Below are 25,600 nucleotides of genomic sequence, written 5' to 3'. Positions count from 1 at the left end.
TTATCAAGTTCAGGTGTGACACTCAAAACTTACCAAGTTATCTCATCTCCCCGTTTCAATATTTGTATTGATCCCAGTGCCCTCCAATTCTCATGCATTATATTTATCATAATTTTGTTGTTCTGTAAAAAATCTGACACACTAATTTTAAAAAAACTGTACCAATCCCATACCAATTATTCCCCCATTTCTTTTCTGGATCATTCATTCTCTTTACTGACACATTAACAATTAACGCATAACAGTTTCACAGTTCTGCCAATTAAAGGTTGCAAGTGAGGAAATAAAATAGTACCAAAGGCAATTCAAATCTCCTTTTTATTTCTCTTTGATAAATACCAATGCTTAAATAAGAGTGTTGTCACAGTATTACATTTTAAAATCAACGTGACTTGGTAGTTCAGTATTGTTAAATGGCACAACACTTTACAGTTAACAAAGAGACCATTTTAACTGCTCGAGTCCAAAGTTAATATATGTTTAAACATATGTAAATATAATTGCAAAAATAAAAACCTACCCTCAAATAAAACAAAAATATTTCATTATTGTGATAAAACCTTACCATATGTTTTTAATCACACAAAGAGTTGCCTTTCACAATGTCTGTTCCTTACAAGCATTAGGGGACTTGGCAGCTCAGGGAATTAGAAATGGGTTATGGACATTTACCTCTAGGTTTGAACAGAGCCAAGGTTCATGATCTACAGAAACCATTGTGCCAATGTTCTCTGTTATACCAGCATAAATCCACAGTACTTCCTTTGACATCCAGTTTCATTCTGTTATCCAGATTGAGTAACTTCATTCAAGTCAAGGAGCAGAATTCAGTCTGATTCCCTGACAATAATTTAGATGCCTATGTAAAACAAACTGTTGATCCTAGTCCCATTCCTAGTGGACAAGAATCCACACACAGACATTGGCACCCTTGTTGGTAGTGTACCCAGAAAGGATAAGGAACGTCTAATCACCAAAAGTGAGTCATCAATGACAGGGTTGAGGCACCTTGGTTCAGTAGTGTGGGGCAGCATCCCATTGGATGGATACGGGGCCTTTAAAAAAAATACAAGTACAGTACAACCTCAGCATTATGGACACCAGAGTTCTGAACTGACCAGTCACAGGCACACAGAGCAAATACAGTACAGTACTGTGTTAAACAATGAAAGTTTAAAAAAATTGACAAGGTAAGGAAACTGTTTCTGTGCTTGTTTCATTTAAATTTAGATGGTTAAAAGCAGTATTTTTCTTCTGCATAGCAAAGTTTCAAAGCTGTATTATGTGAATGTCCAGTTGTAAACTTTTGAAAGAACAACCAGAATCTTTTGTTCAGAGTTACAAACATTTCAGAGTTACAAACAACTTCCATACCTGAAGTGTTTGTAATTCTGAGGTTCTACTAAAGTAAATTCACCTTTAAAATTAAAAATTAATTTAAAAAAAGCCATTTTCTTCTTATACTCTGAGGCAGACATCTCCAGCAACGTTCATTAACTCTAGTTCACAAACCTGCAACAAGGATTAAAGACAAAAGCTTCTTAAAACTTGTATACGGTGTATGAGAAGATACAAAGTAACAACACTGTAGTGTTAACCAGCTTTATAAAAATCTCTTCATTACTAGGGCCATGTTAACTTAGGATCAGAAAAGAACTTGAACACAAATTACTTTGTGATGACTCGTAACAAATTTATTTTACTAAGCTAATAAACTGGAAGCAAACAAAAGGAAGCTCTGGCACTGGGTTTAGAAATATCCAATTAACATTATGAAATATGCTAAATATTTTTTACATTTTTCAGTTGACAAATTTTTGAATTAGCAAAAAATTAAAAACCTCAGACACTAATTACTATTAACACAAAATTTGAGATTTAGAGATCATTTCAGAAAAATGTATTTCGTAAACACTTTCTCATTAATTGGTACACAGAAGTGCCATCAATAGAGGGCACCTGCTGTCAGTAAACACAAAATATGGCCCTGGAAAATAGGACTCTGTATAGCAGATCTCTTTGGAGGACTCGTGCTTATATTTTAGTTTTTCCTCCATAGAAAATGGATTAATGATAAAGGGAAGTTTTTTGGGTGAAGGGAGAAACAGGTTACAGACATTCATAATAAATGTTGGTTGTAGTGTTGCTGGATATTAGAGAGACACAGTGGGTGAGGTCATATCTTTTACTGGACAACTTCTGACAGTAAACGAGACAAGCTTTGAAGCTCCACAGACCTGAAGAAAAGCTTGGTGGAGCTCAAAAGCTTGTCTGTTTCACCAACAGAAGTTGGTCCGATAAGGGATACTACCTCACCCACCTTGTCTCCGTAGTTGCAATAAATGGCATTTGGGAGATTATTCACACTTGTTTTTTGACACATGACCTATATCAACCCCTAGTGACTCTAAACATCAATGACTGATGAGCCCCTTATGAAAGCTTGTACACAATTCTGATTTGGGAGTAAACATTTTGCAATTAGATTTTTAAGATTCCCTGGCCCTTTTCTTTCAGATACAACAGGCATTTTTCCAAGATGGAAGGGGAATGTCTTTTTGGAACGCATGTATTTACTTACAGAAGTAACTTGTGTGTGCCAATGGAAGAGTGAATTACCCTCCAAATACAGGTATTTAAGACAGGAGAATAAAGTGGAAAAAAGCATTTAACATTGTTATTTAAGCTTCTTTCTGCTCAGAGTACAACAATTTCAATCTTTTACTACTCTCTTCAAAAGGAAGGGAGATTCTGACATCACCAGTATATTTCAAATGTTGTCCAGCCACTTCATTTTTGTAAGTGAAGGCAACCTACCGTTGTCTTTGATAAGAGCATCAAAAAATTGAGCTGCCATTGTTTATTATGTCTCATGTCACCCGTCAATATATTACATATCAAGAGAGGAATGTCTTCATTTAAAAAAAGAGTCTTAAAAAACCCCAACAAAATGAAGTCTCATCCAAAGAGGAGGAATTCATTTAAAATCACAGTTCTATCCCCCCTGGGAACATGCTGAAAACTCCTTCTCACCCTGCTGAACAATCTAAGTAATATAGGCTGCATTCAAGTACTGTGAGCCCACCTCAGACTTTCAATTAAACCTACATTACCAATCTACTGTGCTACAGGATCCTGAGCCCAAGTGCCCCTAGTATTACAAATGTATTGTGCTGATAGGGTGCACCAGTCATTACAGCTATTCAAGCTGCTTGTCACTGTGTCTTGGGGCCCTACAAGGATGTACTGGTTTGTCATTTTAACATGCTTACATTTCAGACTATCATGTTACAAAATATAATTCAGGGAGGAATAAATTAGGATAAATAAATTAAGCAACTCACAAAACTGTAGATAAATCTTAATACACTAAATATTTTGTTTGTTTTAAACCAAGTAAACCAAAGGAACACAGTATATACTGAAATGTTGCTTTTATAATACTTATGTTAAAAAACTCATTACTGAAAACACCTTATTAGACCCAGGTGTGAATGTAGCTGTCTAACCCATTCACATTATCCATTGTACATTATACTGTAATGATATGGTAGATATACATGTGGGAAACAGACTCAGCAGCATTCATTTCATGTAAAAAAAAATGAGTATCAATTCTGAGGTGCCTTACTCCTTCTTTACTTCATGGTTTGGGTAAAACTTTTAACCACTCTGGAAGAAGTTTATTAAAATAGCAGCTATGTGGCTTTCTTCAATGAGAACTAACTCCAGGGTATCCCCTCAAAGTTTATATAACAGAGATGAAAGGCAATGTACTATAACTTCGTTTCAACGGGCAGCCTTCTAATGTAAAGCCTCAAAAGGACAGCTATATTAAACAGTATGTGTATTGGATTTGTTAAAAATTTGTTAAAATTTTTACCTTGTCTTCAGAAATCTAGCAGCATAAAGGACAACATATCTTTCAAGACTAAGACCTGGTCTACACTACAAAGTTAGGTCAACATATGCCGCATTAGGTCGAGTTAATAATTTATGAGTCTACACTACCGAGTCCCTTCTGCCGACCTAAAGGGCTTGTAAAGTCAACTTCTGTACTCCACCTCCGTGAGAGGCGTAGCGCTTCAATCGACATTCATGTGTCGATATGTGGATAGTGTAGACACTGCACCGTGTAATTCGAATGAATTGGCCTCCAGGAGGTGTCCCACAGTGCTCTGCTGTGACCGCTCTGGAGAGCACTTTCAACTCCACTGCACTTCAGTCAGTACACAGGAAACAAAACGGCCCCCTGTTAAAGCCCCAGGAACTTTTGAATTTTCATTTCCTGTTTGATCGGTGTGGAGAGCTCGCCAGTACAGCTGTCAATGGATGCTGGAGGCCACAGGAGGTAATGGATCTTACTGTTGTGTGGAAAGAAGAGTCTGTGCAGGCAGAGCTCCAAACCAGCAGAAGAAACGCTGACATCTATGCCAAAGACACACAAGGCATGGGGGAGAAAGGCTACACCAGGGACACACAGCAGTGCCACAGGAAAATAAAGGAGTACCAGAAGACAAGGGAGGTGAACAGTCGCTCTGGTTCTGAGCCACAGACATGCCACTTCTATAACGAGCTGCATGTGATTCTAGGCGGTGACCCCACCACCATCTCAAAATGCTCTGTGGATACCTCCCAGGAGCCCCGGGCGACCTCAGGCAACAACAAGGAGGATATTGTTGACAAGGAAGAGGAGGAGGAGGAGGAGGAGGAGGAGGAGAATGCGTGGCAGGCAAGCAGAGGATCCATTCTCCCCAACAGCCAAGAATTTTTTTTAAACTTGGGAGCCCATCCCCTCACAGAACCAAATTGTCGGCTGACTGTGATGCCGGGGAAGGCACTTCTGGATGAGCACACTTTTTAATCAGACTGTAGGGGTTACATGCTATTATTTTTAATGTTGAATCTGAATTAAAAAATTGGGATACAAGTTATCGGCGGCCACTCCAGTTATGCAGAGGGTGCGCTCTAGAAAAAACTGTTTATGTGTCCAGGGATGGCCCGGGAATCCTTCCTTGAGATCTCTAGGAAGCTTTCATGGAGGTACTCTGCAATCCTTTGCAGAAAGTTTCTGGAAAGACACTTTCCTACGTCACTCCAGTATTAACTCTTCTGGCATCATTGCGGCACACAGCATTGCAGCATAAGGACCAGGTCGGTACCCAGACACTTGTTGCATCTGCTCCCTTTCGGCCTCAGTTACCCTCAGGAAAGTAATATCGCTTATGGTCACATAGGGGAAGGTTTTAAATGCTAGTCCTTAAACTGCAAGCAATTCGATAAGTAACCCACCCATTTGGTGAATTCTGGATCACAGAACCACACTTTCCCAAGAGTGCCCTCCTGTGTGCTTGGAAGGGATCACCACGTATTACAGACAGCATTTAAAAAGGGGAGGGAGGGGCGACACTTCCTGTTTGTCTCCCTTCCACTCCAACCCGGTGCCGCTTTTGTAACAATCAAACTATTTGTGGGTCTTTACGCTAGTGCCTGTCCTCTAGCACCATCCAGGTTGCTACAGGAAAGGGGGTTGTGCTGAGGTTACAACCATTGATCCCAAGGATGTCTTAACAAAAGTTGCACCACAAGACCCATGCCTTGTGGTCTTACTCGCCATGGCTGTAGCAGCAAACCAACTCTTGCCATAGCTAGTGGTTCTCCTTAAGTTGTGGCTTGCAGGGAAGTGCATTGAGGGATGATTCTTTTATAAAAAGATTTAACCTTGCACCAGAAACAATGTATGCACTGTCAATGCTACCCTTGTGCTTTGTATTCTTTGCAGCTGAAACCTTGTCCATAAGCGCATCTTCCACGCCGGGACAGAGACTTTCCCAAATTAGAAGATGGAAAAAGACTACCTGGGAGACAAGTTCAATGAGTTAATGCGTGCCTCTGAGAGTGACAAAACGGAGCTCAGCACATGGAGGCTTGCACTGTCAGAAAGTCTGCACAATGACCATGAGGACAGAAGAGCATGCAGGGAAGATGAGCGTAACATGCAGGACGAGATGGTGTGGATTATGAGAGAGTAAACAGACATGTTGAGGCGTCTGGTTGAGGTTCAAGAAAGGCAACTGAACGCTAGAGTCCTGCTGCAGCCTACGGTGAACCTTCTGCCATCATCGCCAAGTTCCACATATCCCTTGCGCTCAACTCCAGGAGAGAGTACAAGGACCTGAAGGCGCCCATTCCCACACCTTTGATTGTTATTGCAGTGCAAATGTGTAAGCAAGCTGTCCTTGTCCCACCCCCCCCCCCGCCCCCATGTTATCAGCCCTTTTGCCCCAGGTTACCTTACTTTTCTTGCTGTCTCTCAGTGTTTGCAAACATAATAAAAATCAATGGATTGAAGAGAAAAGGTTCTTTATTCATTAAGCACGCAGCGGTTAGCACGGTTGTAGTTTACAGGGGAGTACATGCAATGAAGGGGACAGCTAGGTAAGTAACACATTGAGTGTCACATTACTGTGGGTCATTGATGAAACTAGTTTTCAAAGCCTCACGGAGAGGCAGGGCACCTCAATGTGCTCTTCTTATTGCCCTGGTGTCTGACTGCTCAAAATTGGCTGCCAAGCGATCTACCTCCACCCCCCATCCTGCCGGAAACTTTCCTCCCTTTGTTTCACAGATATTATGGAGCACACAGCAACAACAATGGGGATATTGCTTTCACTGAGGTCTAACCTAGTAAGCAAGCTATGCCAGTGGGCTTTTAAACGTCCAAAGGCACATTCCACCACCATTCTACACTTGCTCATCATGATTGGCATTTTAACATCACCAACGGTTATTTTGCAGTCTGGAAAGAAAGTTCCTGCTTGCAGCTTTCTGAACAGACCGGAGCTCCTAAAGATGCACGCGTCATGCACCTTTCCCTACCATCCCACGTTGATGTTGGTGAAATGGCCCCTGTGATGCACCATTGCTTGCAACACCATTGAGAAGTACACCTTTTGATTTATGTACTCTTTGGCAAGGTGGTCTGGTGCCAAGATAGGGATATGCATTCCGTCTATCGCCCCACCGCAGTTAGGGAACCCCACTGCGGCAAAATCATCCACTATGTCCTGCACATTTCCCAGAGTCGCTACCCTTCTTGGCAGAAGTCTATTGATTGCCCTGGCAACTTGGATCACAACAGACCCCATGGTAGATTTACACACTCCAAATTGATTCCCCACTGACTGGTAGCAGTCTAATGTTGCAAGCTTCCACAGAGCTATCGCCACTCGCTTCTCAACTGTCAGAGCAGCTCTCATTTTAGTATCACTGCACTTCAGGGCTCGTGAAAGCTCTTCACACAGTTCCATGAAAGTGGCCTTGCACATTCAAAAGTTCTGCAGCCACTGCTCGTCATCCCATAGCTGCATAACTATGTGGTCCAACCAGTTAGTGCTTGTTTCCCGGGCCCAGAAGCAGCACTCCACTGTGTCAAGGTGATACACAACTGTCACCAGAATCTGCGAATTGCTCCACTCCATGGCTTCAAGCAGGGCTGCTTGAGTGGCATCATGTTGTTCTGCGCGGCAGCTCCTGCTTTGGCTGAGCAAATACTGCAGGATAAGGCATGAGGTGTTCGTAATACTCACAACAGTGTACAGCTGTGTGGGATCCATGCTTGCCGTGCTATGGCGTCTGCACAGGTAACTCAGGCTTAGGAATAAAGGCTTGGTTTGTTTGCCATTGATTTCAGGGAGGGAGGGAGGTAAGTGCATCATGGGAGGCTAATGCCATGTTCCCATAACCTCCCGCGCAAATGTTTTGGTCCCATGAGGCATTGCAAGCCCAACCCAACATTCCACTCGGCTCCATGCACCATGGGATAGCTACCCACAGTGCAGCGCTCCGTGAGTCGACGCAAGCCCTGCTAGTGAGGATGCGCTCTGCTGACACAATGTGCATAGTGGGACATGCAGAATCGACTTGACACTGAGCCTCCAATTTAAGCAACTTAAATAAAATCGACCTAATTTTGTAGTGTAGACATTCCTGAAAATGCACTCAGGGTGTCAGAAAAAGTTATGGTCCTTTGTGTGTCATCTCTACTATACAAACAACGTAGTCCTGAAGGGATATTTCTAATATTTACACAGAGAAGTTAATGCCCTATGCTCTAAAACATATTTTAACAATTCAGAAAGCCTAACTATTAAATATTATAACTTTTTAAAATAGGAAACATCTTAACTTTAGCTAAACCACCATAGGAAAATTGCGTTTTTTCATTATTGCATCTAGAAGTTCATTGTGGCACAATAAAATGTTATCTTTATTAATTCCATAGCAAAGTGGATGTGTAATTCACAACTGAAGTTAGCAGATAGCCTTTTAGTTTTAAATCTAGTCTATCCATGTTTGATATGTGTTCATTTGTTCTATTAACTCAGCCCAAACTTAGTGCATAAAGCAGTAGCTAACATGTAAACTGTTTAATTTTTGGGTACTCTTAAGGAGATTTCATTCATTACTCACATATGCAGTTCAGACAGCTGCCTGAAAGAAGCCAAGTTACACAGGAATACATATATATCTCAACTTAGCATTCAAGAAAGGTCAAGAAGGCACTAGTTGTGCTTTCACTAAACATGTAGAGAGATGGATGGGTAAAATCCAGATGCTTAGAGGTTATCTGGGGCGCTGGTTGGCTAAAAGGAAGTCCTTGTCTCTGCACATCAGACACAGTTTCAGATTTCTAAGGGAGCCACCAGCAGTGAAGAAAGCCCAGGTAGCCATAAGCATCATGATAATATAAGATGGCACTAGGCTGCCTTCATACTGAGGATTCTGGAAAGTCTGCAAAAGGAAAAGAAAAATCATAGTTCAGTTGAACAGCAACAATTAAATTAACATCCAAAGTTCTTTTCATCAGATGAGATCTTAGAAATCCAGGCTGCCTGCTCTGCCTGGATACTAACAAGCCAGGGGGATAATTTTTAAGACATCAAGAGTTTGCCAAGTGTCTTGGCCAAAATTCTGCATTTGGCAGTGCTCTAACTGCAGCTCTTCATTGCAAATGTTGCTGCATTTCAACAGTTAGCCACTGTGCATCTTGTGGCCCCAGACTATTTTGTACCGAAAATGCTTACAAAAGACAACTTAAGAAGGATGGGGTAGGCAAATAATGCAAAGGACAAATATATCCCGACTGGAAAGTTATTGGAGTGAAAACACTTGTTTGGCTTTTACCCTACAAATAATTCATTAATTTGCATTTTTGTTTGATTATTAAAGCCATGATCAGCAGTCCTAATCAGAAATGTATTCCCTTCTACCCCTCCCCTCATATCAATCTAGCAGACTTTAAGAATATATAACAGGTGAACTCACCACACCTGATACCAGCAAATGGCTCAGGATGACCAGTGCCAGTGCCCACCACTTCTTCTTTTCACAAGCATCAAAAAATACAATGCCCCAAAAAATGTGCAGCAGAACAATGGCCAAAGTCATGAATGCTGAAAGACAGTATATCATTAGTCCTCACTACTGGTAAGGCATTACATGTACAAACACACACAGTGTTTTCATTCATCCCCACCACCTCAAACTGGTAGTATGAGTATCCATTAATACCTATACAGCAGTCTACACAAGAGAACACAAAACTCCATGTATTTTGCACACACATTAGCAACAGCTGTAAAAGTAATATAGCTAGGCAGCCAAAAACACATACATTTTTACCTAAACGATTGGTTTTGATGTGCTTATCCCAGGACTTATACAGCATCATAGCAAAACTATTCACACAACTGATTGGATCTACTGCTCCTCCTTCACATAAGAAATAGGGACTGTTTTCCTTGTCTTCCAGCAGAGGATTTCAAATCCATATTTTGGAAGATGTAGGAAAGTGGGTAAAAGTCACATTTACAACCTGAAAAACATTTATATCCTGAAGCAAAGACAAAGAAAAAAATAAATGGATTTTAAACTTCAAAACCAATTGAAAGAAAGAAAATCTTGCTTACTAGTATTGTACAGCAAAAAGGAGAAAGGAACTAAGGGCTAGGTCCACAAAAGAACTTAGGCACCTAACTGACAATGTAGGCACCTCAATCCAACATTTATGTGCCACCGAGATCCCCCAAATGTCTGCTCAGCTGCTGCCTAGCTCTGTAGGTGCCTAAAGCTGGTAGGCACCTAAATTTCCACCATGAAAGAACCCTGGGTGCTTAAGTTTCTGCCAGTGAGCACAACTGCCTCAGTCTAGGCACTTGGGCAGCTATTGTGCACCTCAGCCCCAGCGGATTCTCAAAATAGGCTTTCCCCCGTTTATCTTGCATGAGGGGACTGATATGGTAGGCATGCTCAGAGCACACCAAATCCCACACAAAAGGGGGGGGGGCAGAAGAGGAGGTGCCCCTGTCTTATAACTTTTATCTCAGTGGTTAGAGTGCTCACCCAGGATGTAGGCAACCTAAGTTCAATTCCCCCACCTCTGCCTGATGTGAAGAAGTGGTTTGAACTGGGGTGTCCCACCTCTTAGGAGAGTGTCCTAATCATTGGGGTATGGGGTATTCTGGGGCACGGCTCTCTCTCTCTCCTGTTGAAGCTGTTCCACTACATAAAAATAAATAGTCAATGGAGTTGGGGGACTGGAACCTGGGTCTCCGTTTCCAGGTGAGTGCCCTAACCGGTGGGCTCTACGCTCACTCCCACACTCTCTGGTCCAATTACTATTTTTAAAAATCAAATGTACTTCTTACAATTATTGCTGTTTATTTCTGCATTTCACGTAGCTTGAGCCATAATTATACAGGGGCAAATGCTGCAAGGTTTGTATGCCCAAACTGCAGAGGAATAATTTAAATGCAAATAACTATTTTGCTTTATAGTATTTAGGGTTTGGGTTTTTTTTTTTTTAAATAACCACATAGTATACATTTCTCTATATTTTTAGAAAATGTAAACTTCAGGCATAATCCACATGGCAACACCCCTTTAAAAGGAAGCCATTTTAAAATATTCTCAAGTTTAAGACTTTATAAAAGTGCTATGTAACTGGTACCATTGAAGGAAAATCAAACAAGACATCGGGTACCAGTGTTAGTTCCCAACTCAGTCAAGTAAACAGACAAGGACAATTTTTGGATACCCTGTGATTTAACTAAAACACAAGTAAAAGCAAATACAATAATACACAAACTACACAAAAATTTCCCGTGTTTTCCCCCCCCAGACCACACAAAAAAAATATCAGTAATGTGATGGACAGTCATATGCCACTTGAAGATGAAATTGTTCAAATGCCAGGAATAACGCAGGCAGGTGCAGGATGTCTGGTACCTTCTGCAAGACAACACACCACACTGAAATTTCACTTTGTTAACGTGAATGTTTGTTAAATGCAGAGAACACTATTTTTTCCTGATAAACAATAAGATAGCGAAGAGGTGGCTTGAAAACAAGGGAATCAAACATGCCAACTAGACAGTTACATAATTGGATGAAGTGACAGTTCTGGTTTCCAAAGGATTAGAAACATCACATATGTTCCTTTAGGAGCACACCATGCTTACAGTTTCCTTTCAGGGAAGGTAACTCAAATGGGAATGAGCTAGTGAAGAAAAATAGAGTTAGCTGTGTTTTGAGCTTCAGCCAGAGAGGAATAAAGCCTCCCTTTACAGCCCAAACGAGGAGAACTGGAAAGATCTTACTCCAGAGGAGTCCATTGACTTGGTCCACGTTACTGCATGCACAAAAAGCAAACTGATATAGGTATCAAGAGGATTTATTGTTAAATCTTTTGAGAGAACCCACAATAGTTATAGAGATTTGTGGGTCATGTATATTTGTTAATTTTCGAAGTCCTCTAGTATATTTTTTCACAGACTTTGCTCATATTTGTGTATAAAAAGGTGAAAATAAATCTTTGTTTTTAAATGTTACCTCTTGAATGTACTACTTAAAATGAAAAGGTACATTGATCATTGGTGATCATTGACACTGGATGGTAAACATGTTTTAAACAAACACACACACATCCACCATGTTACCATGAAATATTTAGACACTATTTATGTAGTACATAGCATATATTATGCTCTGCCTATGCAGTCAGGAGATATTGGGTGCTAAAATACACTGGAAAATTGTTAAATTTGGGAATAAAGTACCCAATTTGCTTTTTAACTGATGTGGCATTTGGTTTTCAGAGTTAGAGACCCATGTTGGATATACCTAGCTTCCCAATAGCTACAAGTGCCATAATTTAATAACCAAATTATGAACAGCAGAATTAGCAGTTATACAAGAGGCAGCAGCATTATTATTTGAAGTACAGAAGCATCTAGAGGTTTCAATTGGAATTAGGGTCCCATTATTATTTTATTATTTAAGTTTATACTGTAGTATCACCTAGAACTGCCAACCAGGTTGGACACCATTGTGCTAGGAGCAGTACAAACATACAATAAATGACAGTCCCAGCCCCAAAGAGCGAACAGACAAATAGTAAGAGAGAATTTCTGCCTCCAAAAGTTTTCAATCAAAATGAGGAAAAAGATGGGAGAGGAAAAGACAGTTACCTTTTCCATAACTGGCATTCTTCTAGCTGTGTTGCTCATGTCTATTCCACAATAGGTGTGAGTGCTCGCCATGTGCACCGGTGCCAGTAGTTTTTCCCGTAGCAGTACCCATAGGAGAGCGCCGCAAGCGATCTATGGTGCGGTATAAGGGGCTAGCACGCTCCCCCCACCCTCAGTTCCTTCTTGCCAGACAACTCCAACAGAGGGGAAGGAGGGCGGGATGTGGAATGGACCTGAGCAACACATCTCGAAGAACACCACTTATGGAAAAGGTAACTGTCTTTTTTTCTTTGAGTTGCTCATGTGTATTCCACAATAGGTGATTGCCAAGCTATACCTGTTGGAGGTGGGTAGGAGTTCACAAACTCTTGGGACGGAGCACAGTCCTGCCAAACCCAGTGTCTTCCTGGTCTGGGAGACGATCGCATAATGCGAGGTGAATGTGTGAACTGAAGACCATGTGACAGCTCTGCAAATGTCCTGATGGGGACATGCTCTAAAAAGGCAGCCGATGAGGCTTGCGCCTAGGGTGACCAGACATCCCGATTTTATCGGGACTGTCCTGATATTTGCTTGTTTGTCCCACGTCCCGACCGAACATCGGTCGAGACACTGGACAAACAAGCAATTTTGCCCTCCGCTCTGGCACACAGGCGGAGCCCGGAGGGGCTCTTGCCCCCCCTCGCCCCGACTCCACCCCCTCCTTTCCCCATTGGATCCCTCCCAAAATACCCGCCCTGTCCCTGCCTCTTCCCCAAGCACGCAGCATTCCTCCTCCCTCCCAGGTTTGCACACGGGCCATGGCCTGGGCCGGGAGTGCAGCGCGAAGACTGGTCCAGCCCTGCAGCCCCCGGGGCAGCGCAGTGGGTCTGGGGGCCGCGCCCGGGTAGGCGGAGACATGCGTGGGGCAGACACGCTCCTGCTGGGAGGGGCTGGGCCCGGCTGCCTGGTTTGCCCCCTGCCCGGGTGGGTCCCTGAGCTCCCCGCGGCCGGAGAAGGGATGCCCGGAGCTGTGGGGGTGAGTGTCCCAGGCGGGGCAGAGCGGAGCAGCCTCTGCTCCGGGGTCAGTGCGACTGAGCCCGGGAGCGGCGAGACTGGGAGCTGCAGAAGGGGCCCGGAGCACGGCTCGGCTGCACAGCTCGGAGCCCAGGAGCGAGGGGATGGGGCAGCTGGGGGTGTATCGGGGGTCGGAGCCTAGAGTTGGGTGGAGATGGGGCTGTGCCACTGGCGGGGGGAGGCGCGCGCGCGCTCCAGCTTTTTTTTTTTTTTTTGCTCCACGCCTCCCCCCGTGTCCCAAAATTTCATCTTTGTCATCTGGTCACCCTACTTGCGCCCTAGTCGAGTGTGCCCTCACAATTGACGGCGGAGGGATTCCCGCCAGGTCGTAACAGGTTCGGATGCACGAGGTGTTCCATTTGGAGAGCCGCTGAGTGGAGATCGGCCAACCCCTCATGCGCTTGGCCGAAGTGATGAACAGCTGAGAAGACTTCCTGAACCGCTTAGTCTGTTCCAGGTAAAAGGCCAGAGCCCGTCTCACATCCAGCATCTGGAGGCGGCGCTCCTCACTGGACGCGTGGGGCTTGGGGCAGAGGACTGGCAGGAAAATGTCCTGACTCATGTGGTAGGTGGAGATCACCTTCAGGAGGAACGAAGGATGTGGGCAGAGCTGGACCTTATCTTTATGGAATACCACGTACGGGGGCTCAAAGGTCAAAGTTTTGAGGTCCATCTAGCAGACGTGATCACCACCAGGAAGGCTACCTTCCACGAGAGGTGCGACCAGGAGCATGTAGCTAAAAGCTCGAAGCGGGCACCCGTCAACCAGGCCAGCACCAAGTTCAGGTCCCACTGTGGGACTAGGGGCCTAACGTATGGGAAGAGATGATCCAATCCCTTAAGGAATCGGCCAGTCGTAGCATGAGAGAATATCGTGTGCCCCTGCACCGATGGGTGGAAGGCCAATATGGCCACCAAGTGCACCTTGATGAACGAGGGTGCCAGGCCTTGGGTTCTAAGGTGAAGGAGTTAGTCTAAACTGAGCTGGAGTGGGGCAGCCACGGGGGAAACGTCCCGCTCAGCCGCCCATCGGGAAAACCGAGACTACTTTGCCAAGTAGGCTCGACACATGGAGGGTCGCCTGCTTTCCAAGAGGATGTGCTGAACCTCTTCTGAGCATGTCCTTTCCTTCTGACCTAACCGTTGAGCAGCCACGCTGTGAGGTGGAGTGCCGCTAGGTTGGTGTGGAGGCAGTGGCCCTGGGAAAGCAGGTCAGGGTGAGATGGCAATGGCCACGGTGGAGCGACTGCCAGGCTCATGAGGGTCCCGTATCAATGTTGCCTGGGCCATACCGGGACAATCAGGAGGCCCCAGGCCCTGTTCATCTTTATCTTTTCCAGCACCTTGCTTATCAGCAAGACGGGGGGGAACGCATAGAGAAACTGGCTGATGCCAGTGAGTGATCTGCATGCGGACTGTTTACGCTGTCTGGGGGAAACCCATCTCAACGATCGCTGCAAGATTTGCAGGTCTTTCAAGCCTTGGACCAAGAGAGAAAGGGACATTTGGCTCTGGGCTTTCCTGATTGAGTCGGTGTTGACCCCGACTCCGGTGCGCCGCTCTGAGTCGGCACCAGGTGCCGCGGTGTCGGTATGCGGCGACCCCTCAGTGCCACCTATCAGTCGGCACCACTCCCCATCCACGGGGCATGCCAAGAAGGCTAAGAAGAGGCCTTTGCCACAGCAGCACCAAAGCAAGACCGGGGGAGAGGCTAGACCCATGTTGGGCAGTCCACGGTCCCCATCGGCCTCCAGGCCTCCAACTCAGGTGTAGCCCAGCCCAGTCGGAGCAGGCTTCTCTGGATGTCCGGATGCCCTCCACGCCAGAGGCCCTGCAAGCGGCCCGGATATTATGTCCCTGCCGGTACCAGGGGCACCGACAACAGCGGGTCTCCGGTCCAGAGGCAGGCCACCGCTGGGATCTCCACAGTCACCCCCTGCTCAGTACCGTATTGTGGAATACACATGAGCAATCACTCAAAGAAGAAACAGAGGTACAGAGAGGGGAAGTGGCTTGCCCAAGGTCACATCGAAGGTCACTGTTAGAGCTGGGAATGGTATCCACATCTCTTGACTCCCAGTCCAACACCCTATCCATTAGACCACACCCACTCCCAAGCACAACTGACGATTTGTAACATCCACCTACAGAAGTCTTGTTTCTGGGCTCTCAAGGACTACCTGAGTTCTAACCCAGAACTGCCCCGGACCTACGTGGCCTTGGTCAAGTACCGGTAATTTATTCTCCATATCTTAATTTCAAAAGAATTTGACACAGAAGTTGAATGCTCATCTTTTTCAGCTGTCACTCTGTGTTGCCTTTACTGCACAGAGTTGTTTCTATGGTGTCTTAGGACAAGAGGAAAGCATGTATCTGAGTCAGTGCTCTCCCCACTTCATTAGATTGGGGTTTTTATTAATGTAGTTAATTAATACACAACTATCCGAGTTTAGAAAGCAGGAGGCAGACAACTGAAATAACTGAGCTATTAGTCTATTCCAACTGAGCACGTTCACAAGATCTCAAGGGGGGGGGGGGGGGGAATCAAACAAATCCATATTAAAAAACCTTGCCTTTTAATCAAAAAGATCTCATATTTCAAAAGTATAAGCTAAGGTCAAAAGCATCTGGTACAATTAAAACAAGTGCTCTCAAAGAAATCAAATATAATATTTCAATAATGCACTGTTGTTCTTTGAATAAAATATTTATATTTTGCAATCTGAGAAAAGTGGGACTTCCAAAAAGGAAATGGAGAATTTAATTCTTATCTTCTCTCTTAAAACAAAATTAACAATATATTTAAATTACATGAAATCACAACCATTTGAAGTCACAATGATGTGAGATAGCGCCATCTAGGGACTAAATATTGTAAAATTCAATTGGGATGCTTGGTTAAGAACATTTCAGTTTCTTCATAACACATCTTAACAGTTTGATTTAAAGTTTTAACCACAACAGGAAATTTAGGAACACCTGTTATGCAACAAGAAAGCTGGAAACTTTCTTGTTGTGTATTTATAGTTTACAGTTCCTTAAAGTGCTGTGGGGTTGCAATATACACCATATAAATGTATACTAAGCACAATACAAAATGTCTAATGCAGGGGTGGGCAAACTACGGCCTGTGGGCCGGATCCACCCCTCAGGGCTTTGGATCCGGCCAGCGGGATTGCCCCCCGTGGCGCTGCGGATGCCGTTCTCAGAAGCGGCCAGCACCACTTCCCTGCGGCCCCCGGGCGGGGGGGCAGAGGGCTCCGTGCGTTGCCCTTGCCTCCAGGCACCACCCCCGCAGCTCCCATTGGCCGGGAACGGGGAACCGCAGCCAATGGGAGCTTCAGGGAAGGTACCTGGAGGTGCGGCAAGGGCAGCACACGCGGAGCCCTTCACCCCCTCTCACTCCCAGGGGGCCACAGCGCTTCCTGGAGCAGCGCAGGGCTGGAGACAGGGCAGGCATGCAGGGACCCTGCCCTGGCGCGCGCCGCTGACACTCCGGAGCCGCTTTAGGTAAGCGACACCGGGCCAGAGCCTGAACCCCTCCTGCACCCTGCCCCCCAACTCCCTGCCCTAAGCTCCCTGCCTGCACCCTGCACCCCTCCTGCATCCCAACCCCCTGCCAAGCCCCCTCCCACAGTCCACACCCTACCTGCACCCCTGCCGAGTCCCTTCCTGCACCCCAACCCCCTTTCCTGAGCCCCCTCATACATCCTGCACCTCTCCTCTGCCCCAATCCCTTGCCCTGAGCTCCTTCCTGCACCCCACACCCCCTGCCCCGGCCCTCCATACAATTTCCCCACCCAGATGTGGCCCTCGGCCTAAAAAGTTTGCCCACCCCGGTCCAATGGTTGTTTTGAAGAAAAAGCCAAGGGCAGTGATACTTTATTCTCTCTCTCTCTCTCCACGCAAACACACACTTACATTTTGTAAAGTGGCAACAATAGTTAATTAAAGAGGCATCAGGAGATTAATTGTAACACTGTAGCCAATGAAGTTAGCTATACAACTGTCCGTTTTTGTAAAAAATGTGCATAATTTTGGACACATCTTACCTCAACAAGAATATAAATGTTTAAAAATGATGGAGCTTTCTATACAATCAATAACACACATATGGTGTCCTTAAATATGTCAGGATATTAGTCAGGATTTAGACTGACTTTATACATTTATGGATTCACATTTCTACTGTTCTTCCCAAGATCTTCTACAGGCTTCTGCCACTGATACGGGGTATTCAAAATCAATAAAATGGAGTCATATGTTGTGTACTTTTTCTGTGGTCTTTCAGCAATGGACCTACAACCAGCAGAGACTAGTGCTGACTTTTTTTTTCCCCCCTACTCTCCTCTCTCTCTGTGTTCTATTGGTTTAAGAAAAAGCACTGAACAGACACCTACCACATAAAGTGACTGAACCACTTATTTCTCAACAAGATATCATGCCATGTATAAGGGAATTTCAAGTAAGCATTTTACCCTTTGTACGTCTCTATGCAAAGAGAGGGAGAGGGAATAAGGGAATGTGTTGAAATCAAGACTTTATGTTTTTAACTTTTTCATTAAAATTTTTCTGCCTGATTCTTTGCTTTCTGCGTGTTTAATAAACAAAAAGAACAATTTATTGCTCTGTGATGTTCTACAAGCAAAACCAAGTCCCTGGCGACTCAAATTAATGTTAATGATTAGGAAGTAAGGCAATTAACAAATAGGAGCAACTTAAAATTTGTTAAATCTGATCAAACCTATTGTACCTCTCACCCTGTCATGTCCTACACTGCCAAAATTATTCATAAATGAGTGGACATTCCTTTAAAAACTCATGGGCGAACCTTATGATAGTCCAACAGTTCTGCTCTGCTTCTCCACTGTTCATGCCTCTATGGACAACTGACGCTTCCGTAACAGGGCCAGGAGTGATTCCCTTCCTGGCAACCTTTATAGAATCTGCTTTATGGTGGAAAGATTAAAAGCCATTAAGGAAAACAATAGATGAGTGAGCTGGTATTTCTGCAAAGCAGAACAATATTTGACCCTAACAGAGGCAAAGACCTAGCCAAACCCAGTCAGTGCTGCAGTCAAACAACCCAATTTTTCCTACCAATTTTTAATGTACCCAGTTGAACTTGCACAAAGAATCTATTTCTCTCTACCAACCACTACACCAGCAGAGAGAGTTTATTTTTCTCTAGCAGAGTCTAGCAGCGAGCAGATGTTTAAACAGTCTGGTCTAAAGTATGGTCCTTTAATTCAATTCCAGATGAAATGTCTGCCTTACAGAATGGCGAGTTTTAATGAATGTACACTGCTTGCATCCACTAAAAGAAAGAATCCCCTAATCAGTCTCTTTTGAAAACACCACCAGAGACCATGGATAACGTAAAGCATATACGCTTTTCAAAACATAACGTTTTGGAAATCTATCTTACTCTTGTTCTATTCTTCTGCAATAATTCAAAGTTGATGTTTTCATATTACTAGGGGTATTATTTATGCACGATCTGGGTGATCTGATTTACATATCAACCTTGAGATAAACACCCGAGGTGTCCAGAAAAATGTGTTTTCCTTAGCTTTGCATTACCTAAAGAAGTACTCTAGTTTTGCAATGATCAAGATCAGAATGATAAACAGATCTGACTTCAAAGAAATAGTAAAATAAGAAAGAACAGTGCCAAAGTCCTAATTTGTGTTATAGTCCTTTTAGACTTTCATATATGGGAGGAATACCCTTAAAGGAAAAGGAATACATAAATAAATACAAGTGATTTACATTCTTTATAATTTGATGTCATTGCAACCTCTATTTTATTACACTGAAACTTTTTTCCATGTCAAGAAAGTAGCATATTTTTAAAAAGCCATAAAGTACACCAAAATTAAAATATTTACAAGAGAATTTTAAGTTGCAGAAAAGTAACACACCGAATGCTGGGATGTTTACCAATGTGAGATTGACTTCCAATCAGTTGGTGGTTGGGACCCTGAATGTCTAGAGGCAAAACTAGTAAAATATTTCTTAAAAAGCTGAATTCTTAATTAATCTTATGCTTCATGAGCCAAAAATTAACATAACTGTTTAGTGAAAGTTATGTTTATTAAAATGTATACTAAGATCCACACAAATATCTCACAGTACAATTAGAGCCCTCATAATGGGTTAAATAAAGTTTTCCATGGGCCACTTATACCAGGAAATGTTAGGACCTTTTCAGAAAAAATGACTGAATAAATTCAGTTTTCACTTGCCCCTCAGTCCCCACAACAATCACCAGGCCACACTCCCATGCACAGATTTACCTACCAGAAGACAGGAAGTACTGAGGAGAATCTCCATAAATACCCACTGTGCCTGGTCCTAAGGAGTCAGTCAGGATATTCACAAGAGAAAATACTCCACTCATGATCCCAAAACCCAGGCCAGACACTATACAAAGAACAGACACAAACACACAAAAGACTAATTACAAGTCTTTAGACAAATCCTCACATTACCTGCAGGTGGCAAGATTTTATAAGTGAAGTCATTCATATTCATAGTCATATTCAAAGACAAAAGAATCTCTCCATTTCATTCCTACATTATATTTTTATTGGAAACCAACTAATTCTTTGGTTGTGATGGAGGAGGAGAATAATACTTAGAACTTACAGAGGACTTTACATCTTCAAAGTGCTTTACGAACATCAATCAACACTCACAATTCTGCTGTGAAGTGAACAAATATAATTATCCCCATTGCCTCAAGATGGAAGTAGGAGAGGAGGTTAAGTGATTTTTCAAAGACCATAGAGCGAATCCATGTCAGAGCTAGAATCAGAACTCAGATATTATTGTCTCCTCTCAACTGATGGCAGTTTTATTAGAAGAGACAAGGACAAAATGGGCTTGGAAGCACCATCTTACCCCAAAAGATAAGTAGTATGTTGGAAGATCAAGGTTGAGGTATGCTGGCTGGCTCATGTGGGCACTGACATTGCCTCTATTATATAACACCTCTTCCGTAGAGAGAGAACTTCATTTTTCAGAGCTGTTAACATGTTATCTTTCACAAGTGCTAAATCCACATGATTGTTTAAAAAAAAGATAATATTTTTTCTGCAAACTATAGAGACTGAACTTTATTGAAAGAAATATACAGAATTAACATAATGTTTCATGACAAAGTAGAATCATAGTTTTACTGAATCTCATATTTCAGCACAACCCTGGTCACCTTCACACAAATTAACTGAGCTCAAAAATAAAAAAAAAGATTTTGAGAAACAGTGTAGCCTAGTAAATTAACCAGAGAACTGAAAACATGGAATTCCTGAATTCTAATCCTCATTCTCAGTAATTGCCTCTAGGATCTTGGGCAAGTTTTTTTTTTTTTTTTAAGTCCCATTTATGAAGTAGGGATGAAAATAATTATCTAGCTCCTGGAGCGTTTGTAAGAATTAATTAGTCAATGGTTGTAAAATGGCTCTGAATTTGAGAAAATAATTCTTAGCAACCTTACGTAAACTGAACATCTATAAAGTAAGTTTTTACATGCCTGTTGGAGTCTACAAGACTTTGTGAAACAAATAAAAATGGAGTAACAAACACAGTCTGCATGCAAAAGTTAACATTTTCTGTGGCTATAACATTTTACAAATGATTTTTTTCTAACATGACTTTTTAGAGTACATGTTAAATAGTTTTGACTGCATTTCAACTTACCATAGGACAATTGTCTGACGGAGATGGGTAGGGTTTCCTCCTGGCTTATAGTCATTAAGCCCTTATTAGCTTTTCTGAAATAAAGACAATATTTTTAAAAAGTAGTATTTTAATGTCCATACGTTCTATTTTTCAACTTTGCTACTTCAAACTAGTCAGATCTTATTTTTAAAATGTCTAAATGAAACAAGAAAGCCACTTAAATAATTATATGCAAAGGATGGGAGGAGGCTTTTCAAAGCAAAGGTCATCAGAATTTTTCAACATGGGCAAAGCAACTTATTTTCTCGTAGTCTCATTCTCAGAAATGGCTGAAGTATTTTGGCTGAAATTTCTTCTAAAAAAATTCACCCTGTGGTAGACATCCAGCATGGAAAATTTTGGACCATATGGATGAAGATAGGAAAAGTTATACACAACTGAAAACAGGATATTATAATAAGTATTGTTGGGCAGCCTTCATAATAGATGGTGTTACCAGCCCCTCCTATAATATTTTAGTTCTGGATAAACTTAAGCCAAACATTTCAGCCTGTTTAGCAGAATTCCTAATGGGGTTTTTTAGCTTTAACAGTTACTATATCTTGGTCCTGATCCTGCAAAGACTTACTCATATGCTTAGGTTAAATAACTTAAATGGGATTGCTCACAGTGCATAAAGCTAAACATACGCTTAATTCTTTGCAGGATCAGTGCCCATGTCTGCATTCTTTTCAGGGGCTCAAATGTTAAAACCTCAAATTAATGCCAAGTACCTTAAGAACCTTTATCCAAGCAAAATTCAGTTTACTAGTGTAATAAGAATTTGGAAAGATTTGTTAGAACTTGTTACAGGGTTTACACCAATTATTTTGATGCCAAGAACAAAAATAAAGATTTTCGTCTGGTTTACCTACCCTCATTCACTGGTCTTTGAAATAAAATTGCCTAAGCAGATACCTTGATTATTTTGCAAATATTTTTAGCCAACACCTAAATATTGTGAAGCCACTTGTAAAAAAAGAATTTGATATCTGATTCTTTTGCAGAAATGGTAGCATTGGAGAGTAACATTTGTGTCACATGAAATGATGCCACTTATATCATCATGAAATGCATTTCTTATCGAGGTCAGTGAGACAAGCTGTTGTTCTTGCAGTCAGCCATGTTCACTCAACTGCTGTTTCTACAGCATTCACAGGATGTAAATTATCATGATCTAAAATGCCACCTTATGACACTGTTACTCAGTTCCCCCAGTTTTCCAGCCTGTATTAATTTTGTATTCAGACTTAGATGGAATTTAAAGAAATAAAAACATTGTATTTTAAAACTTTTTCCTAGATGCTATATTTCTCAGATTTCATTTTGCTTAGGGATATAGGATCAAAGTTTTAATCTGAGTTTTTAATTACTAAATTACTGATATAGCAATGAGGAATCAGAAATTCTGGAAAACTCACAAGCAGGGGACTACAATAATTAATGAAAATGTCAACATATAAGGCTGAAACACTGGAGTTTGTTCTAATTAACAATCAAGATTTTTTTTTTTTATGGAGATCCTTGACAGATGAGACCCAAGTTATTTATTTTTAAATTCTTTCTATACCCTTATTATAGAAGAGAAAACAGTCATACATTAATGCATCTATTAGGCCTGTTATTTTTATCTGAATGCATCATATAATACAACACTTTCAAATCTGATTTTCAAGTCACGTTTAGAAAGTTTTTTTTGTAACATAAGGACTTCATACTTCTTAATATATCCCCAATTATGCAGAAACTGGTGAGGCTGTAAGAGGAGCGCTAGCATACTACAGGCTACCTATTCAGTATGATCCTCGAAAGAGTAAGGGTAATGTCTTCACTCCCAGCACTGTAAAAAAAAACACCCACCCCACCAGGGGAGTTGCTACCAGGTGCACTGTCTACACTGCCACTTTACAGCGCTGAAACTTGCAGCGCTCAGGAGTGTGTTTTTTCACACCCCTGAGAAAGTCGCAGCACCATAAAGTGGCAGTGTAGGCAAGGCCTAAGAGACACAAGAAACATTTAACTTACTTTAACAGTTTGTAATAGGCAAATCGGAAGACTTCCTGGAGCAGGACAGAGACCATCACTCCAAAGATGAGCAAATTTTTCTTTACTGATGCATTGTTGCTCCCACCAATCTGCACTGCAATGAACCATACAAGGGAAGAAAGCAGCAACGAGACCAGCCAGAAGAAACCTCTAGAGTTTAAAAAAAAAAAAAAAAAAGAAGAAGAAGGAAGAAAGGGGAAGCAGGGGAGAGAGGAGACAACCCATCATGCATACTACCAGACTATTCAATTACATAAATAAATAAAAAAGATTCCATAGCTTGTGTTTAAAAATCTCTAATATGGGACTCCTCAATGTAGCAAAGGCATTGACAAGGAAGACCTGGCTTGAAGTGGGTGACAAAGCAGACACATACTCTCCCACAAACCCCATTTACCATGCTAATACTATAAACTATTTGAAAAACTAATTTTAAAAACAGCTTAGACTAACAGTTTTACCCCCAAAGTAGACAGAGTATACTGTGATTAAAATGGTTTCAGAAAACCATTTGAGAGCCTTGACTACACAAGGAAACTGAACTGTTGCAGGAAGTGGACTGACCATTCTCAACTATGCTGCCTGAGACAACAGTGAAAAGGTTTTGACTGGGCTACGTTATTTTCAATATGAGTTATGGGGGCACTGCTGCTAAAAACTATTTTTGCTGACATCTATATTTCTTACCATAGCCAAAGCATTTGGGAATGGCTGCTAAATGTGGTTTTAATCCTGTCTTTTGGGAGCAAATTCTTGTTAGCACAGGATTGTCATCATGGCTATGTGGTCTAAAGAGCACCCAGGAGTTTGCCCAACTTAGAATCACAACTGTCCGGACGCTCACCCCCCCCCCCCCTTCCCCAATCCTTATTCTCCAGTAATATCCCCTACTCCTGTTGCCTGGTTAATATAAACATGACTAGGGGCTATCACTGGAGAATGTGATCCTTTAATAAGGGTTGGTCCTCTAGTGCTGCCCACAGCTGGAGTGGGGGTTGGGGTCCCCCACATGTGACACTAAACCCAACACCCTGAGTTGGGGGGCTCATGCCCTAGTACTAGGCTGGTGTTCCCCACACACCTAACTTCTCCCTAACCGGGATGTGTGCGTCAGACCTTTGCCGGGGGCGGGTGGGTCCTGCTGTTTTACAGAGATGTTACCTCTCTCCAGCTTTAGGGGAACAGGAAGCTCATACACTCAGGTGGGATCTGAAGTCACAACCTCAAATACACCTGGGGCTGGGGGCTTCTCCCGCCGGGAGATGGGAAGAGAGGTTCGTGCCATGGGGTGGGGGTATCTCCCGTCGGGAGGGGGGAGGAGGGAAAGAGGGGCTGACACCCAGAGTGAGGGGCCTGGGGGTTACTCCGCCGAGGGGGGGGGGAATGGGCTGACGCCCGGGGGAAGGGGGCTCCTCCCCACCTGCCCCTGCACAGACGCTGTATGACTGCCGAGCGGTCTCAGGAAGGTATCGCTCCCCGGCCCAGCCCCGCCCGGCTCACCCAGCGATGAGGAAGAGGAGGCGCAGCGGCTCGGCGGCGATGGTGCAGACGCACAGGGCCAGTGCCGGCCCGAAGGCGATGAAGCTGCACCCAATGAACACGGCCGCGGTCATGGCGGAGGAACCTGGCCCAGACCCGGACACGCCCCCATCCAAAGCCCACCGCTGCCACCGCCCTCTGCTGGGCTGGAGCCCGAACCAGGGCCTCGGCCTCCCGCTGGCTCTGCGGGCGCCTGGTCACTGGCGGGGGTCTGGCTCCTCAGAGCAGGGCATTCTCCCCAGGCCCGCAGCCCTATTGGTGGGACCAGGGCAAGTAGCGGGAGGTAGGAGACGTGCACGTGGGGCGGGCTCAGGGCGAGCCTGAGGACTTGACACAAGCTCTGGCTGTGTTACAGGAGTCAGGCTGAAGGAGGAGGGCGGGACTAGCCCTTTCTGTTACAGGCCTCACCACCTGGGGCTTGAGGTGCTGTAGGCTTAGCACCCACCAGCTCCTGCAATAGTCCATTGACACTAGGAGCTATCCCAACTCCCTTCCTAGCAAGCTGCTGGCTATAAAGCCTACAGGGCCAACTCACTAAGTCCTAAAGCCAGACAGGGTTTTTGCTTACTAGGTAAGATGATCACTAGGTGCTAGTGGATGACCCCCACCAGGGACAAAATTTCTCTCCTCTTACAGCCTTCCTCTAGCCTCCTCCTGAAATTATGCTTCCCAAATCATACTATTCCTTGGGTAAACATTTAAGC

At 43.3% G+C, this 25,600-nt stretch overlaps 1 protein-coding gene across 4 annotated transcripts; it reads right to left on the bottom strand.

Moving 5' to 3' along the window:
* Positions 1 to 2,845: 2,845 nt before the first annotated feature.
* On the bottom strand, positions 2,846 to 25,169 carry APH1B (aph-1 homolog B, gamma-secretase subunit). Of its 4 annotated transcripts, none has more exons than XM_054041810.1 (6): positions 24,858 to 25,158; positions 23,337 to 23,507; positions 21,291 to 21,364; positions 19,890 to 20,012; positions 9,328 to 9,455; positions 2,846 to 8,793 (listed from the first exon to the last, which is right to left on the bottom strand). In XM_054041810.1, exons 1-6 carry the CDS (start codon positions 24,968 to 24,970, stop codon positions 8,626 to 8,628), a joined length of 777 nt encoding a protein of 258 aa, XP_053897785.1. In that variant the 5' UTR covers positions 24,971 to 25,158; the 3' UTR covers positions 2,846 to 8,625. The 4 variants fall into 4 exon arrangements, with proteins under 4 accessions (XP_053897785.1, XP_053897786.1, XP_053897788.1 ...); XM_054041813.1 differs by having other exon boundaries at positions 8,672 to 8,793; positions 9,333 to 9,455; positions 24,858 to 25,162; XM_054041811.1 differs by lacking the exon at positions 19,890 to 20,012 and having other exon boundaries at positions 24,858 to 25,160.
* Positions 25,170 to 25,600: the final 431 nt, after the last annotated feature.

This window comes from Malaclemys terrapin, chromosome 10, assembly GCF_027887155.1.
Source record: "Malaclemys terrapin pileata isolate rMalTer1 chromosome 10, rMalTer1.hap1, whole genome shotgun sequence".
NCBI lineage: Eukaryota > Metazoa > Chordata > Testudines > Emydidae > Malaclemys > Malaclemys terrapin.
This window is presented reverse-complemented; position numbering and strand designations above follow the sequence as displayed.

What these genes read in the sequence shown, in the direction of transcription:
- APH1B (XM_054041810.1), bottom strand. Translation starts at nt 24,970, where the DNA reads ATGACCGCGGCCGTGTTCATTGGGTGCAGCTTCATCGCCTTCGGGCCG. An exon ending in GCCTATTACAAACTGTTAAA is followed by an intron (nt 21,365 to 23,336) that starts GTAAGTTAAATG and finishes TCTTTATTTCAG; the next exon opens with AAAAGCTAATAAGGGCTTAA. An exon ending in ATTTGCTGGTATCAGGTGTG is followed by an intron (nt 8,794 to 9,327) that starts GTGAGTTCACCT and finishes TTCCTTTTGCAG; the next exon opens with ACTTTCCAGAATCCTCAGTA.